Source organism: Schistocerca gregaria, chromosome 1, assembly GCF_023897955.1.
Source record: "Schistocerca gregaria isolate iqSchGreg1 chromosome 1, iqSchGreg1.2, whole genome shotgun sequence".
NCBI classification, from domain to species: Eukaryota; Metazoa; Arthropoda; class Insecta; order Orthoptera; family Acrididae; genus Schistocerca; species Schistocerca gregaria.
In genome coordinates, this window is record NC_064920.1 from 830,312,549 (window position 1) to 830,330,565 (window position 18,017).

Sequence of the window (18,017 nt, forward strand, 5' to 3'; positions counted from 1 at the left end):
AGACGTGAGGTCCTCAAAGCATAAACATTAGTGTCCATGGTACTCAGAAGAATTTGTAGATTCTGTGACAAAGCTTGAATAGCTGCTCATTGTAACTGTATCATACCATCTGTGTATGCAGTGACATGAATTATGTAATGGAGTGGATTCAATCAGATTGAAGGTAGTCATAACTGACCTAAATTAATTGTCTGGTTAATAAAAATTTTGTGATACATGACTGAATTTATAACACAATCCAACAAATGAATAATTCATTGGAGAGTGTGAATTTTTTTCAGGATGTGAAAATGTTAATGATGAAGAGCAGAACAGAAATGTGAACTTTTGAAGCTCTTTGGTCCTCAGTTAGTATGAAGTTGCATCTAGACAACCACCAAATTTTGCATACAAACTGTACTTTAGTACAGTACAAAATTATGTGGCAGAATTATAGTTTGGTACTTGTCTTCAGGAGGAGAGAGTTTTAGTATTGCTGATACAAAATATATCAGTACAAAAGATAGTACCCCAGAAAGCTATAGTAGTTTCATATACTTTTAGATGGGTCTATGTAATGCACTAAACTTTGTTTCCTGAAGGTCTGTACTGGCTAGCAAATCTACCTCATAATTTTATGCTTTTATAAGTTGAAGTGCCTACAACACTGCAGTTCTCAAACCAACCGTACTTTTATTTGATATTATGTTGCATTTTAAGTAACATGTCAGAGATTCATTTCTTGTAATAATTAATGTAAAATGAGGAAAGATGAGTACACAGTTGGTGAGCAAAATGTAAATTTTCTGTTTGTGTTTTACTTGTTTGTGTGCCATGTTTATGAAGAATAGGGGAAGTTATATTGACATTTGCCAGTATGATAGTGAAGAATTGCCTGCAAACCTTTGTACACACATCATTTAAAAGTCCATTTATGTTGTGCCACACACAATACCCCCAACCCTACCACAGAGGATTTTATCATGTTTTACTCCTCAGAACTTTCAAGAGTTTTGCAAATCGTGTATTTATAACAAGCAGTTTGAAGTTAATATCAGTATTTTCTGTGTTTCAGGAGATCTAAGTCGTCCGTCTCAGAAAGTCTCGAAGATGAAATAATGTTGTTACATTTGTTTGAGATGCAGGATAGAAACAGCTCAAATCTACAGGAACAGCAAGCATTGTGGAACTCTTCTCTCTATACTTCTGGTAATGTGTATATCTCAGTTAAAATTCTGGGAAAAGGGTGTATGCATTTAGTACAGTGTTTTCAAAGTGCTGAAAGTAGCAGAATTTGACTTGGATACAAGTAAGACAATTGTGTTGTTTCCCAATTTTCTCGAATGGTTCACCAAACACATTATGTTTCCATTCATGATCAGTTAGTTATGGAAAATTAAATAACTGAGTTTGAAATTAAGAAACTTTTCTAATCAGTATTGAAAATCCTAGGTGGCATACAAGCAAAGGAATGAGGAAGGTTATTTACCGTAAAGAAAATGGAAGCATCTAACTGCAGATGTGTCTCAGTTAATATCTCGCAGTCCAGTAACCTTCCTGCCATCCAATACTACCTCTTCCAGCATCTCCAGACCCACAGTTTAGTTCCTTATTCATAAGAAATACTACATTGTCTCTTTTCATAAAAGATATAGAAGCAAACCCATAGCATGTGCATGGGTATCCACATTGTGTGCTCATATGCCACCATGTTTATGAGCTTATGGGCAGTGTAGAGGAATCATTATTACAGTCTCTAGGTCCAAAACCTCTCATTTTGTCCAGGTGCATTGATAATATCTTCATGGTCTAATGCCAGGTTCAAAATATAATTTCCTCGTCCCCCACAGCATTAGCATATTTTCTCCTGTTGTACCTTCGGAGCAGATTTTGTGAATCTCAATCTCAACTTCTCTGATGGCTTCTTAAAAACCTCCAATTTATCAAAATCTTAATGATCAGCAATATCTCCAATTGACAGCTTCCATCCTTTCTACACTAAAAGCCAGCCTCACTACCATTTGATGGCGTACTTGAAAAGCTGAGAACTATCCTGCCCAGAACGTTGACTCATGCCAAAACTTTCACTTCTCCCACACTCTTTATTTTTCCCCCTATGTGGGTGCAAAGGAGCATCCCATTTATTAATCATTATCATCACATACTTGAACACCCGGTCCACATCATTCACCTCTCATTTTGAACTGAAATGAAAATTATTCTCCCAAAAATATCTTCCATCTTTCCAGAGTGATATTGTCCTGCACACTTGGCCTGTGAGACATCCTGATCCATCCTTATGTCAGCTGTAATTCCGGCCTATCTGTATACGACAGCCAGGTACAAGAATTATCCCATGCCTCAACCAGATATGTCCTAACACAGATCTGTCACTAGCATACGCTACCTCATCAAAAGTGGAGCCAACTGTGAAGCAGTAATATCATATACCAGCTCATCTACAACTTCTGCACAGCCCTTTGAGCATGACAACCAGATACGAGCCCGATTTGATGACCATTACAAAACAGTGGCCAAAGGCAAAGATGACCATGCTGATGGAGCCTACAACCAACACAACATGGTCAACTTGAGTAGCTGCTTCACATCTTGGGCCAGTTGGATCTCCCCCCCTCCTCCCCCCCCCCCCCCCCCCCCACCACCACCATCACCTCCACCAAATAGGAGCTTATTTGCTTTGCTTAGATGGAAGCTGTCTCCATGCAGTTCCCTTGTCTTCAGTTGCCACTAATATTTCTCTTTCGCATACCTCCACACCCATCATCTCTGTCACCACTTCCGCTTCATTCATCAGCTTTACATCCCACACTAGTTCACTATTATCACAGTAGCCTCCTGACATCCACTAGATTCATAGAGCTGTGAATTTTTATATGCACTATTATCTCAGAAGTCGCTGTGTTTTCTTTCCTAAAAACCCCCTGCCCCCGCACTCGTCCGCACCCCAGTCTTGCATTCTGTTTCATGATGCACAGATGCTATTATCTCTGATTACTTATTCCTACCATCTTTTCATCAGTTAGAAGTGTCCCATGTATGATATATGATCACATTGCATGAGAAAACTGTAGGCTTTAACAAATGTAAAATTGATGTTTGAACCAGCTTGAGTATTACTCTTCAGGATGTTTAAACTGCTGATTGCTGGAAGTTGGCTCCTTTGCATATACAGTAGAGCTCCAGTAATTTTAGCCCGGCTATTTTAAGGTTCCATGTAATTTGAGCTGGTCTTAAGAATTACTTTTGCATACATTGTGGGAGTATACAATGATCAATGTTATTACAAATATTTACAGTCAAAAGCAGTCTTGATCACAAATTATTTATTCCAGCGACCAGTTTCGACACCACAACTGTGGTCATCTTCAGACCTAAAAGTCATATACAAAACTTTGATCAGAGGGCTACATACATTAAAAAAAATGCATAAAGCTAGAAAGCTATAAAATTATGAATTACCAATGACGAGGAACCTCCTTCTGGTGGTAAATCATTACAGGAGAAACCAGTGCATGTCTTACTACATATTCTGGAGGCTCATTTCATTGTGTAATAAGAGACTTCCATTTATATAGATTACTCAATACTTAATAATTAATTCTTACAGATCAATACTAAGAAGAAGAAAATCGAGAGGCACAGTAGTTGTGCATATGTGTGAAATATTGTCTATGAAGTTCCTATTTAGATTGCAAATTTTTACATGTGACAATTTTTAAAAGGCATTTCTATGTCTTATGTTGCATGCCAGTCTTATAAAAATAATGAAAATGAAAGGAATTTAAAATTATGATAGTATGAGCTGTAGTGTCAGAAATAAAAGAATGTGAATTAGCAACATGCAGTCTTAAAGCATTAAAGGCAAACATTCTAAAAAACAGATAGTCATAAAATAATATTTGGCAAAATAATAAAATTACAAAGTAAAAGTAAAATATTTCATAAAGGTCTTAATAATTAAAAATAAAAGGGACAGACTGTTATAACCTTTAATCACAATAATTGCGTGGATATTCACACTCTCTCTTAGAAACAATAGCTGATCACATGATTACAACTCAGTCTCTCGTATTCGACTGCTGTGCCGTGACATGCGGCCGGTGCCGTTCGTAGCTAGGTGGCGCTCCCGCGCTCATCCGATTTGCGGAGCGCCTCTATCGCCGTTTGTGCATACTGTCGTGGCGGCACTGTTAAATGTCGTGGCACTATCACAACACTTTTTCCCCCCTTGAAAAAAATAAACACTCACTTCCTTGGAGACATGGACAGCGCAGAGACATCCATGGCCTCTTGTGAGGCCCCGAGGAGATCCCGCGCAGAGACACGAGAGTATGTTCGAAAATGTCCAGGACGGAAGCTCATGCGTGGAACGTGCCTCCTGGATGAGATGATGGGTGAAAACTCCGGAGCAGCATCCATAGGTGTCATGGACCTGGGAGTGTGCTCCAGCGAGATGGGTCCCGGAGAAGGCGGCGTCGCGACTGGGGCTGGTTCCGGCATACTCGGAAGCGGCAGCGACTTCGGCTGCATCAACACGGACGGTAGATCGGCAGCAGCGACAGGACTGGCGTCTCGGGCTGGTGGAGGCGAAGGAAGGGGCGGTGGTACCGGCGTGGCCACCACTCGTGGGCACATCTGGTCGTAATGGCGAACAACCGTGCCGTCGCCCGTACGGATTTCACAAAGCCGGCGGCCGCGAAGAGCCTTGACCACCCCTGGAATCCATTTAGGGCGAGATCCATACCCTCGCGCCCACACATCGGCGCCCACCGAGTATTTTCCCGCACTAGGGGACACAGTACAAGGCCTGACAGGGTGAAGCAGGTGCAGTAGAGTGCGCGGTTGGCGGCCATGCAAGAGTTCAGCAGGGCTGCGATCACCCAGAGGCGTGAAGCGATAAGAACTCAGAAATTGCAGCAGGGCGTCATCTGTGGAAAAATCACTAAGGAATTTTTTCATCTGGCATTTGAAAGTGCGGACGAGGCACTCGACCTCCCCATTCGATTGCGGATGGAAGGGAGGTGCGGTAACATGATGAATCCCTTGTCCAGTACAAAAATCACGGAAGGCCTGCGAAGAGAACTGAGGGCCATTGTCCATGACGATCGTGGATGGAAGACCTTCTAGTGCAAAGATTTTGGACAAAGCCAGCGTCGTCGCCACAGTGGTGGGTGACGGACATCTAACAACAAACGGAAACTTCGAGAAGGCGTCAATCAACAGTAGCCAATAAGTACCGAGGAAGGGGCCAGCAAAGTCGGTGTGTACCCGTTCCCATGGCTGAGCTGGATCAGGCCACGGAGAGGGCATTGTACGAGGTGCCGCCAGTTGTTGAGCACACTGGCCACACGCAGCAACCATATGGGCGATGTCCGAATCAATACCGGGCCAATAAACGTGCCTGCGGGTCAGGGACTTAGTCCGAGAAATACCCCAATGGCCTTCGTGCAACAGTTTGAGAACATCGTTGCGAAGAGAGGCTGGCACCACGACCCGTGGAGATGCGCCATCCGTGGCCAGAAGAACACCACCATCACGAACAGATAGACGAAAGCGCAAGGCATGGTAGTTGTGAAGGGGATCCGATGCCCGGCCCTTGGTCCTGTCCGGCCAACCTCGTTGAACAAAACCGATCACCCGACGCAGGATCGGGTTCCGCGCAGTAGCCGACGCGACCTGCGAACCTGTAAGTGGAAAGCCCTCGACCGCACGACGTTCTCCCTCATCAATGTGGAAACAGAGGAGTTCATCACGATCGAAAACAGGGTCGGCAATTGCGACAATGCATCACGTTGGCGTGTTGGGCCGTGGGGCGATAGTGATTCTCATAATGAAAACGAGACAAGTACAAGGCCCAACGTTGCAGGCAGTGAGCTGCCTTATCCGGAAGTGACGCCGATGGGCTGAACAGAGAGACCAGCGGTTTGTGGCCGGTGATGAGGTGAAACTTAGAAACATACAAAAAAACGCTGAACTTTTTTTAGAGCATAAATGATAGCGAGCGCCTCCTTTTCTATTTGAGAGTAACGCCGTTGCACCTCGTTGAGGGTCTTGGAAGCATAGGCGATGGGTCGTTCCAACCCATCCTCATACCGATGGGCGAGAACAGCCCCTAGGCCATACTGTGACGCGTCAGTCGCCAGAACCAAGTGCTGACCCAGACAGAATGTGGCAAGACAAGGCGCCAACTGCAAATGAGCCTTCAGGCGGACAAAAGCCTGCTCACACCCGTCGGACCAACAGAAAGGGACGTTTTTGCGTAACAGCTGATGCAGAGGATAAGCTACCGCCGCTGCGGATGGCATCAATTTGTGATAATAAGCAATCTTGCCTAGAAACGCCTGAAGTTCTTTGACCGTAGACGGCCGGGGTAGAGCGTTAATGGCCGCAACGTGCTGACGGAGAGGACGTATACCCTCACGGGACAAGTGGAAACCAAGATACTCAATGGAGGGTTGGAAGAACTGTGACTTGTCCAGATTGCACCTCAACCCAGCCGAATGCAAAACCCAAAACAGTGAACGTAAATTACGAAGGTGCTCCTCAGTGGAGGCTCCCGTGACAACAATGTCATCCAGATAGTTTATGCAGCCGGGAACGGAAGCCGTGAGCTGTTCCAAAAGCCGCTGAAAAATGGCCGGTGCGCTAGCGACGCCAAATGGTAATCGCTGGTACTGATACAACCCACAAGGAGTGTTGATAATGAGAAATTCCTTGGAAGTAGCGTCCAACGGCAACTGATGGTACGCCTCCGATAAGTCAAGTTTGGAAAAGAACTGGCCCCCAGCGAGCTTGGTAAACAACTCCTCAGGACGGGGAAGAGGATAAGTGTCAATGAGGCTCTGAGCGTTGACGGTGGCTTTAAAGTCACCACACAATCGCAGACTCCCGTTTGGTTTAGAAACCACCACGATCGGCGGTGCCCATTCGCTGGATGTAACCGGAAGAAGAATCCCTGAAGCTGTTAACCTGTCTAGCTCAGCCTTGACATGTGCACGCACCGCCACCGGAATAGGGCGTGCCCGGAAAAACTTAGGGCGACCCGTAGGTTTAAGAGTAATGTGGGCTTCAAAATCCTTGGCACAACCCAGACCAGCAGAGAACACGGACGAAAATTCACAACACAATCCATCCAGCTGTTGATACGGAATATCCTCAGATATGAGGTGCACATCATCATCAATGGAGAACCCGAACAACTGGAAAGTATCATAACCGAACAGGTTTTCAGTGCCCGCATGATCCACCACATAAAACGTGAGGGGCCGAACAACAGACTTGTAGCCAGTGGAAGCATCAAACTGGCCCATGATAGGAATTTTCTGTTTATTATAAGTCCTCAGATTTCGCGTAACTGGAGACAAAGGAGGGGAGCCCAACGCCAAATACGTGCGAGAATTAATGAGAGCTACTGCAGAGCCAGTGTCCACTTGCATGCGGATGTCTTTATTCAGAACACAAACAGTAACAAACAACTTATTTGTTTGAGAAAGCACACAGTGAACATCCATGTCCGACGCCTCGTCCTCGTCGACAGGAACTTTATGGGACTGACACACAGAAGCAATGTGGCCTTTTTTCCTACATGAATTACATGTGGCCCAACGTTTTGGACACACTGCCCTGTCGTGCTGTACGAAACAACGGGGGCAAGAAGGAAGTGCGGAACGAACCGGCTTCTGTGGTTGCTGGTTTCGCTGCGAGCGTTGTGGCCCAACGCGACATTGTTGACGTGAGTGAACCGCCGCCACATCTTCGTTCTCCTGTGAAACAGGCAAATTGCCGTGTCGAGAGTTGACTGTACAGCGCCTACATCACACCACGCGTTGATTTGCGCGCCAGCAGCGTGAGACACTTCAAAGGATTGAGCAATGCTTAGAACTTCCGACAACGACGGGTTTGGCAGTTGGAGGGCACGTTGCCGAACTTCTTTATCAGGAGCAAGCCGTAGAATAGCATCCCTAACCATTGAGTCAGCATAAGACTCGTGATGTGTGTCCGTGACAAACTGACATTTCCTACTCAGACCGTGTAGTTCCGCCGCCCAAGCCCGGTAAGATTGATGGGGCTGTTTACGACACCGGTAGAACGCCATGCGGGCGGCAACGACGTGGGTGTTTTTTCGATAATAGTCAGACAATAAGTCACACAATTCTTGGAAGGACAGGGAGGCAGGTTCCCGCAGAGGGGCTAACTGAGATAGCAGCTGATAGACTCGAGGGGAAATCCATGATAGAAATAACGACTTACACACAGGAGCGTCAACAACGCCGAAAGCCAAGAAGTGTTGCCGCAAACGCTTCTCATAATCCTCCCAGTCTTCAGCGGCCTTGTCGTAAGGAGGGAATGGAGGTGGAGAAGAGGAAGACAGACGATGAGTAAGCGACGTCGACAACGCCTGAATCGCTGTCGTCAGCTGTGTTTGTTGAGCCTTAATAGTAGCCGTCAGCTGTGTTTGTTGTTCAATGAACGCTTGCATAAGCTGTTCCATGTGTGCCCCGGCACGAGCACGCAAATCCACAACGCAGTGAAAATATCCCGTCCTCATCGCCAAAAAGTGTTATAACCTTTAATCACAATAATTGCGTGGATGTTCATACTCTCTCTTAGAAACAATAGCTGATCACATGATTACAACTCATTCTCTCGTATTCGACTGCCATGCCATGACATGCGGCCGGCGCCGTTCGTAGCTAGGTGGCGCTCCCGAGCTCAGCCGATTTGTGGAGCGCCTCTATTGCCGTTTGTGCGTACTGTCGTGGCAGCACTGTTAAATGTCGTGGCACTATCACATCACAGACAAACATTTCTTTCAGGTTTTTGACAATCTGCTTTAGAATGTTCACTCGTCTGTCCCTCATTTTTTGTGAATATTGTTTTTCTGTCTGATATTTGTGAAATGAGTGTTACTGTTTCTTTTGAGTAATTCGTCATTGTCGGTAACAGTTCTCATGATCGAATATATATACAGGGGTGATAAAGTTAATATCCTGAGAAATCTGAACAACAGCCTACATGAAGTTCGTGAACATACACCATAGATCAGTCTCCCTGTTTCTGGGATAAAAATATTCTTAGTAACTGCACAGAGTTGCCCTAAAATATAACACCATAAGAGGCAATAAAGTGAAAGTAAGCTAAGTAAACTATTCTCCATGTTTCATGGACAGGGAAAGTGGTGACCATTCTTGTAGTGAAGACAGCATCATTGAGTTACTGCACAAGGTCTCTAATGTAATATTTCAAAGAAATCCTTATGTCTACCTTTAGTCCTAAGAATTGGTATTTTAAGGAGTGGCTGGATGCTCTTTCTGCCACCACCTAGTTATCCACTGGAAAGGAAAGTGTGCTATGTTATTCGTGTGAAAGTCAAAATCTACATCTACATCTACATTTATACTCCGCAAGCCACCCAATGGTGTGTGCTGGAGGGCACTTTAAGTGCCACTGTCATTACCTCTCTTTCCTGTTCCAGTCTCGTATGGTTCGTGGGAAGAACGACTGTCTGAAAGCCTCCGTGTGCGCTCTAATCTCTCTAATTTTACATTCGTGATCTCCTCGGGAGGTTTAAGTAGGGGGAAGCAATATATTCGATACCTCACCCAGAAACACACCCTCTCGAAACCTGGAGAGCAAGCTACACCGCGATGCAGAGCGCATCTCTTACAGAGTTTGCCACTTGAGTTTGTTAAACATCTCTGTAACGCTATCACGGTTACCAAATAACCCTGTGACGAAACGCGCCGCTCTTCTTTGGATCTTCTCTATCTCCTCCGTCAACCCGATCTGGTACGGATCCCACACTGATGAGCAATACTCAAGTATAGGTCGAACGAGTGTTTTGTAAGCCACCTCCTTTGTTGATGGACTGTATTTTCTAAGGACTCTCCCAATGAATCTCAACCTGGTACCCGCCATACCAACAATTAATTTTATATGATCATTCCACTTCAAATCGTTCCGCGCGCATACTCCCAGATATTTTACAGAAGTAACTGCTACCAGTGTTTGTTCCGCTTTCATATAATTATACAATAAAGGATCCTTCTTTCTATGTATTCGCAATACATTACATTTGTCTATGTTAAGGGTCAGTTGCCACTCCCTGCACCAAGTGCCTATCCGCTGCAGATCTTCCTGCATTTCGCTACAATTTTCTAATGCTGCAACTTCTCTGTATACTACAGCATCATCCGCGAAAAGCCACATGGAACTTCCGACACTATCTACTAGGTCATTTATATATATTGTGAAAAGCAATGGTCCCATAACGCTCCCCTGTGGCACACCACAGGTTACTTTAACGTCTGTAGACGTCTCTCCATTGATAACAACATGCTGTGTTCTGTTTGCTAAAAACTCTTCAATCCAGCCACACAGCTGTCTGATATTCCGTAGGCTCTTACTTTGTTTATCAGGCGACAGTGTGGAACTGTATCGAACGCCTTCCGGAAGTCAAGAAAAATAGCATCTAGCTGGGAGCCTGTATCTAATATTTTCTGGGTCTCATGAACAAATAAATCTAGTTGGGTCTCACATGATCGCTGTTTCTGGAATTCATATTGATTCCTACAGAGTAGATTCTGGGTTTCCAAAAATGACATGATACTCGAGCTAAGAACATGTTCTAAAATTCTGCAATAGATCGACATCAGAGATATAGGTTTATAGTTTTGCGCATCTGCTCGATAACCCTTCTTGAAGACTGGGCCTACCTGTGCTCTTTTCCAATCATTTGGAACCTTCCGTTCCTCTAGACACTTGAGGTACACGGCTGTTAGAAGGGGGGCAAGTTCTTTCACGTACTCTGTGTCGAAGCGAATTGGTATCCTGTCAGGTCCAGTGGACTTTCCTCTGTTGAGTGATTCCAGTTGCTTTTCTATTCCTTGGACACTTATTTCAATGTCGGCCATTTTTTCGTTTGTGCGAGGATGTAGGGAAGGAACTGCAGCGCGATCTTCCTCTGTGAAACAGCTTTGGAAAAAGGAGTTTAGTATTGCAGCTTTACGCGTGTCATCCTCTGTTTCAATGCCATCATCATCCCGGAGTGTCTGGATATGCTGTTTCGACCCACTTACTGATTTAACATAAGACCAGAACTTCCTAGGATTTTCCGTCAAGTCGGTACATAGAATTTTACTTTCGAATTCACTGAACGCTTCACGCATAGCCATCCTTACTCTAACTTTGACATCGTTTAGCTTCTGTTTGTCTGAGAGGTTTTGGCTGTGTTTACACTTGGAATGAAGCTCTCTTTGCTTTCGCAGTAGTTTCCTAACTTTTTTGTTGTACCACAGTGGGTTTTTCCCGTCCCTCACAGTTTCACTCGGCACGTACCTGTCTAAAACGCATTTTACTATTGCCTTGAACTTTTTCCACAAGCACTCAACATTATCAGTGACGGAACAGAAATTTTCGTTTTGATCTGTTAGGTAGTCTGAAATTTGCCTTCTATTACTCTTGCTAAACAGATAAACCTTCCTCCCTTTTTTTTATATTCCTATTAACTTCCATATTCAGGGATGCTGCAATGGCCTTATGATCACTGATTCCCTGTTCTACACTTACAGAGTTGAAAAGTTCTGGTCTGTTTGTTATCAGTAGGTCCAAGACGTTATCTCCATGAGTCGGTTCTCTGTTTAATTGCTCGAGGTAATTTTCGGATAGTAGACTCAGTATAATGTCACTCGATGCTCTGTCCCTACCACCCATCCTAAACATCTGAGTGTCCCAGTGTATATCTGGTAAATTGAAATCTCCACCTAAGACTATAACATGCTGAGAAAATTTATGTGAAATGTATTCTAAATTTTCTCTCAGTTGTTCTGCCACTAATGCTGCTGAGTCGGTAGGTTGGTAAAAGGGGCCAATTATTAACCTAGCTCGGTTGTTGAGTGTAACCTCCACCCATAATAATTCACAGGAACTATCCACTTCTTCTCCACTACAGGATAAACTACTACTAACAGCGACGAACACTCCACCACCGGTTGCATGCAATCTATCCTTTCTAAACACCGTCTGTACCATTGTAAAAATTTCGGCAGAATTTATCTCTGGCTTCAGCCAGCTTTCTGTACCTATAATGATTTCAGCTTTGGTGCTTTCTGTCAGTGCTTGAAGTTCCGGTACTTTACCAATGCAGCTTCGACAGTTTACAATTACAATACCGATTGCTGCTTGGTCCCCGCATGTCCTGACTTTGCCCCGCACCTGTTGAGGCTGTTGCCCTTTCTGTACTTGTCCGAGGCCATCTAACCTAAAAAACCGCCCAGCCCACGCCACACAACCCACGCTACCTGTGTAGCCGCTTGTTGCGTGTAGTGGACTCCTGACCTGTCCAGCCGAACCCAAAACCCCACCACCCTGTGGTGCAAGTCGAGGAATCTGCAGCCCACACGATCGCAGAACCGTCTCAGCCTCTGATTCAGACCCTCCACTCGGCTCTGTACCAAAGGACTGCAGTCAGTCCTGTCGACGATGCTGCAGATGGTGAGCTCTGCTTTCATCCCGCTAGCGAGACTGGCAGTCTTCACCAAATCAGATAGCCGCCGGAAGCCAGAGAGGATTTCCTCTGATCCATAGTGACACACATCATTGGTGCCTACATGAGCGACCACCTGCAGATGGGTGCACCCTCTACCCTTCATGGCTTCCGGAAGGACCCTTTCCACATCTGGAATGACTCCCCCTCGGTATGCACACAGAGTGCACATTGGTTTTCTTCCCCTCTCTTGCTGCCATATCCCTCAAGGGCCCCATTACGTGCCTGACGTTGGAGCTCCCAACTACCAGTAAGCCCACCCTCTGCGACTGCCCGGATCTTGCAGACTGAGGGCAACCTCTGGAACAGGACAAGCAGCCATGTCAGGCCGAATATCAGTATCAGCCTGAGACAGAGCCTGAAACCGGTTCGTCAGACAAACTGGAAAGGCCTTCCGTTCAGCCCTCCGGAATGTCTCTCGCCCCCTGCCACACCTTGAGACGACCTCCCACTCTACCACAGGTGAGGGATCAGCCTCAATGCGGGCCGTATCCCGGGCAACCACAGTCTTAGTTCGATCGGGGGATGCATGGGACGAGCTGACTGTCCCCGACAAACCCCCCATCCAGACCCCCACAGTGATGCCCATTGCCAACAGCCTCAAGCTGTGTGACCGAAGCCAACACTGCCTGAAGCTGGGAGCGAAGGGATGCCAGCTCAGCCTGCATCCGAACACAGCAGTTGCAGTCCCTATCCATGCGAAAAACTGTTGTGCAAAGAACGTCTTAGCTAACCTACAGAGAGCGCAAACAAATCAACACAAAATTTAAACGGTTATTAAAATACAAGATTGCCTAGTAAATGCAGTAATGCTGATACTTGCGCACTGCTGACACTGCTCGGCGGCGAAGGAGACTACGCGATTTTACTCTATTCAGGTACTAAAAGGCGATGCTACAACTCTCAAATACTATAATATGCCCAAAATTTATGAATTAAACAATGCAAGTACCAAAAACACGCAAAGAAATTAGGAATTAAACTATGTAACAAATGAGTGAGCTAGGAGTATACGACTTGCTGCTGCAGTTGCTTATCCAACGGCGGCAGGGAGTGAGTGAAAGTTTTCTAAATCATGTGTAGTTGGTGTTCCTGATAGATATTATCACCTTTATCTACAGTAATGATGTATGCTGAAGCAATGAATTAAAATTTTAGTGTCTGTCTCTTCATCATTTCCTAAACAAAGTGAGATTTTTGTGAATTTTATTGGAAGAATATTATTTCCATGATTATTATTTTTTTTTTTACTCCCTTCACATCTGACCAAAAATATGAAAGTTATTAATGAAGCAAATAGCAACCTGAGACCATTACAAGCTATGTCTTTCTTGCCGAAAAACAGATATTTAAAAACTAATACCATGAAAAAATACAATCTATAATCACAATACTGTATGCTGTGAAGTGATCGAAATGCCTTTTTAGAAACCCATTTTTTATCACCAATAAGATATGAATTTGAAACTGAGAAAGCCTTGGGCTGAACTTACCCATTCTTCTTTCTACTCTGTTGAACTAGATTGATACTAATGATGCCTCCTAAATAAAAATCTTAGGATTGCTTTTTGCCTAGTTTGTGGAATGAATTTAACAGATCTGCCAATTTACCAAACATTGGTACTTCTACACAATAACATTACAAACTTGGCATAATTGTATCTTTTCCACTCACCATTTTGTACATGTTGCCTTTCCTATTTCCATACATATCATTTCTATTCACTAGATTTCAAAACATCCACCTTTCTGCGCATGAATGCTACTGCTGTTTGCACCATTCTCATTGGAAGTGATTTGAACCCTTCAGCACAACTCATACAAGATGTGTCCATAAATTAAGATTTCTAAGGGAACTGAAGCTGTGAGGAATGTTTTTATGTGACACATGGCAACACTGACATGTCGCTGCCCATTGCCCCCCCCCCCCCCCCCCCCAACCACCTTTCTGCCCCATCCCTTCAGATCCCAGCAACATGAGCCTGCTGCGATGCTCAGTCCTGACTGAGCAGCTGTTCATAATGGAGCTCCCCCTTGCTTCTCCCACCAAATGAGAGTTGTGTGCAGTGACTTGTTTTTCAAGTGCCAAGGACACTACCCCTATTGACATTCGTTGTCAGTTATGCAAAATCTATGGACCACAGTATGGACATAAAAAATGTGGGAAAATCAGTTAGTATGTTCAAGAACGGACATGCAAGTGTCCATGATGAACAGCGTTCTTGTCAGCCTTCGGTGTCAACTGAAACAGTTCCAAAGTGGAGGGAAAAATACTTGAAAATCAGTGTGTAACAGTTCACAAGCTGTGTGAATGATTCCTGAAGTCAGACTAAAATTGAAAAGATATTGACCAAATGTTTGCATTATCACAAGGTGTGTGCGAGGTGGGTCTCCAAAATTCTCACTGAAGAACTAAACGGTAATGTGTTGAAGCAAGCCGCAAATTCCTGGAGCACTATGCAGAACAAAGTAGGGAATTTTTGGATTCAGTTGTCACTGGTGATGAAACCTGGATGTGTTACACTCCACTTGAAACCAAGAAAAAGTCTTGTCACTGGCGGGAATTCAAATTCTCTAAAACTGTGAAAGTTCAGACAAGCACTGTCTGCCAGCAGGGTAATGGCCAATGTGTTCTGGGACAGGAAATGTGTATTGTTGTGCGAGTGTGTGCCTACCGACACAACAATCAATGCTCCCACAAATGAGTCTTTTTAGAAGATTTGCTTTGTGCCGCTAAAAAATGAAGAGTGGGAATGCTGACAAAGGGTGTGTGTTCAAATCATGACAACTCTTATCTCCATATTGCCCGTGCACTCCTGGCCCATTTCAGATGGGTCATCCACACCCATTGCTCCTACAGCCCAGACTTAGCACTTAGTGATTTTCATCTGTCTCCTGAGTTGAAGTCACATGTGGGTGGGATGCATTTCCAGACTAGCAATGAGTTGAAAAAAAAGAGAGACGGTGCAATGTGACGGGAGAGTTCTATGACAAGGATATGTGAAAAATATCACAGCGCATGCTGATGTGCATCAAATGCAATGGTTATTACATAAAAAATAGCTGAAATTCCAGCATTTCCATCAATGTAACTTCCATTGCCAGTAAGCATATTTTTAAACATATATTCTATATGGAAAGAAACTGGAGATCTTACTTTAATGGACATATCTCAGATTAATCACATGAATAACAGCCACAAAGTTCAACAAGATCCAAAATAAATAAAATGATGTCTTCAATTTTAGTTTTTTTGTAGAGAATGTATGTAGTAGTACATGAAAAAATAATTTGGAGTGAGGATGTGGGTTTTTGGCAAAGGTTTCAAGGATAATTTATAAAGTTTATAGTCGTTTTGGCTTGAGTGTTTTCGTAATGACGCCATGCTGTTAAGTACAAAAGACTCACCACAATCGGTGGCATTTTGTGTGACATTAAGCTTCTGTCACTGAATGCAATAAAAATATTCTGTTCAGTGTTTCAGTGCCACTAGTACTCGTACAGCATCTAGCTTTGATACTACATTTACCATGATTAAGTACTGACAAATTATTGAAAAATATATATTAATGTTAGCTGTTGCATTCAGCGTCTAAAAACATTAATTCATTAATAGTGAGAACTAATCACTGCAAAAGAAATAACATTATTTATACAGAGACATATGAGGATTGGCCAATATTCAGGGATATGATAGGAATGATAATTTGAAGCAAAGTATGTCAAATGGACATATGCCCTATTCAGAATGGTTTCTGAGATAGAACACATTTAGTGTACACTGTGTGACATAAAATCTGGCCAGTGGCCAGCCGCCATAGAGTCTAAGTCCACGATGATTGCAACTTGGGACAAATAAACTGGCCATGTTGATAATACTGTAAGTCCAGCTCTACTCTATGTCCAGCTATCTGTACAATCTGGCAACAGTGTGGCCTGCTGCAGCACCTGGAGGAAATCTTCTATTAGAGTTCTTATGCTTCATCTACGCCCTTGGTTTAGTGGTAAACAGAGCATCATTTGCAACGTCTTGCGGTCGAAACCACTTGTTGCCTAAATTTTTATAGTACCTTTCATCTGAATGCTGAAGTTCTAAGTGTAATGGTAGCACAGCAACATTGTATTTCACTTTCTGAAACACTAGTAATAACAGTTTTGTTCAATAATATTTTTTCGAAATATTTTGCGGTAAACTGTCTACCTTTGAACACCCCAGGTCACTGCATTCTCTCATCCTGTGTCGAAAGCATTGGCCATTGCTCATTCCTTTGGGGAGACTAAAATACTTTACATTTTGTGAGTATACTCCACAAAGAATCTATGATTTGCATTTCATGCTTAATAGAATAGCAACAGACATAGATGATCTGTTCTTATATAATTAGTATTGTATTACATTAATATCCAAGACATTAGTATGGCTCAAAATTTATTTTATTGTTTGTAATCCAATCGTAAGATCTCATTACATTGTTAAATATTATTATTAATGATTCATTTCATTTCCTTTTAGAAGCGAGTGTTTGTGAAGTGTTTGCATCAAATATTCATGTGTTTTTGTCAAGCCACAGTATGTAAATATGATGTAATCAGTTTCCACCCAAAGTGGAAGTAAGTTGCTGACGCCGGTGTCAGCAAACGTCTACCTGGACACCTAAATGCTATTGCACAGATTTACCACAGAGGAACTATAGTTACTTTGTAACTATTCCCCTGACATTTGACTCCTACATGATAAATAAAACTCAAACTTGTGTCATTGGTAGTAGTTCAAGTTCTTTAGAGACATTTGTGTAGTGAAGAAGCTCGATATTTACAAGGCAGACATCAGTGACCTTAACGCAGCTTACTGAGTTGAGATTCTGAGAAGACTTTGTGTTTGTAACAGTTTTCTTCTTATTCTGTTAAAGAATTATTCTAACAATTTGTTGTTCTGTTAAATGAAATGTAAAATAAGAAACTAGAGTGCACTGCACTGTACCATGATTAGTACTGAGAATTAAAGCTGCCCTTGCATTACAGAACATGGGTGGAACCACTGAGCTAACAAATCACTGATGGCAACTGGTCTATCTCTCTGATTGTCATATGGATTGCTGATCCTCATAATGCAATGTTAAAGCTACAAACACTTCTCGTTTATATGAAGTACGGCACTCCCAGAATAATAAATTTAATTTTCTTTCTCAATGTCTCATCTTCCATGAGGATTGTGTAGCATAAGTCACTGAAGTGGAAAGGAAATGCCAAGTGACTTTCATGGCAACTTGCAGAAGTAAATGCACTGTCACAGGGTTGCCAATATTTCAACCACATTGCTAAGTCTTAGCTGTGCTGGGGGCAGATATGCAGTGAAATGCTTGTCATGCTGATTTTGCATGAGCTTTCAGGGAGCATGTGAGGTTAGAGAATGTCCCACCCCCTTGATTGGGATCAGAGATGAATTGCCTTGCAAAATGGAAGTTGCATCAGC

The 18,017-nt window shown here is 43.4% G+C and overlaps 1 protein-coding gene across 2 annotated transcripts in view; it reads left to right on the forward strand.

The window, feature by feature from the left end:
• LOC126271981 (E3 ubiquitin-protein ligase TRIM37-like) overlaps positions 1-18,017 on the forward strand; it is a 265,524-nt gene that overhangs the window by 173,705 nt on the left and 73,802 nt on the right. For both annotated transcript variants that reach the window (XM_049974450.1, XM_049974459.1), the window contains exon 12: positions 1,055-1,188. In XM_049974450.1, the coding sequence (XP_049830407.1) occupies positions 1,055-1,188 (134 nt within the window). The remainder of the gene's footprint in view (positions 1-1,054; positions 1,189-18,017) is intronic.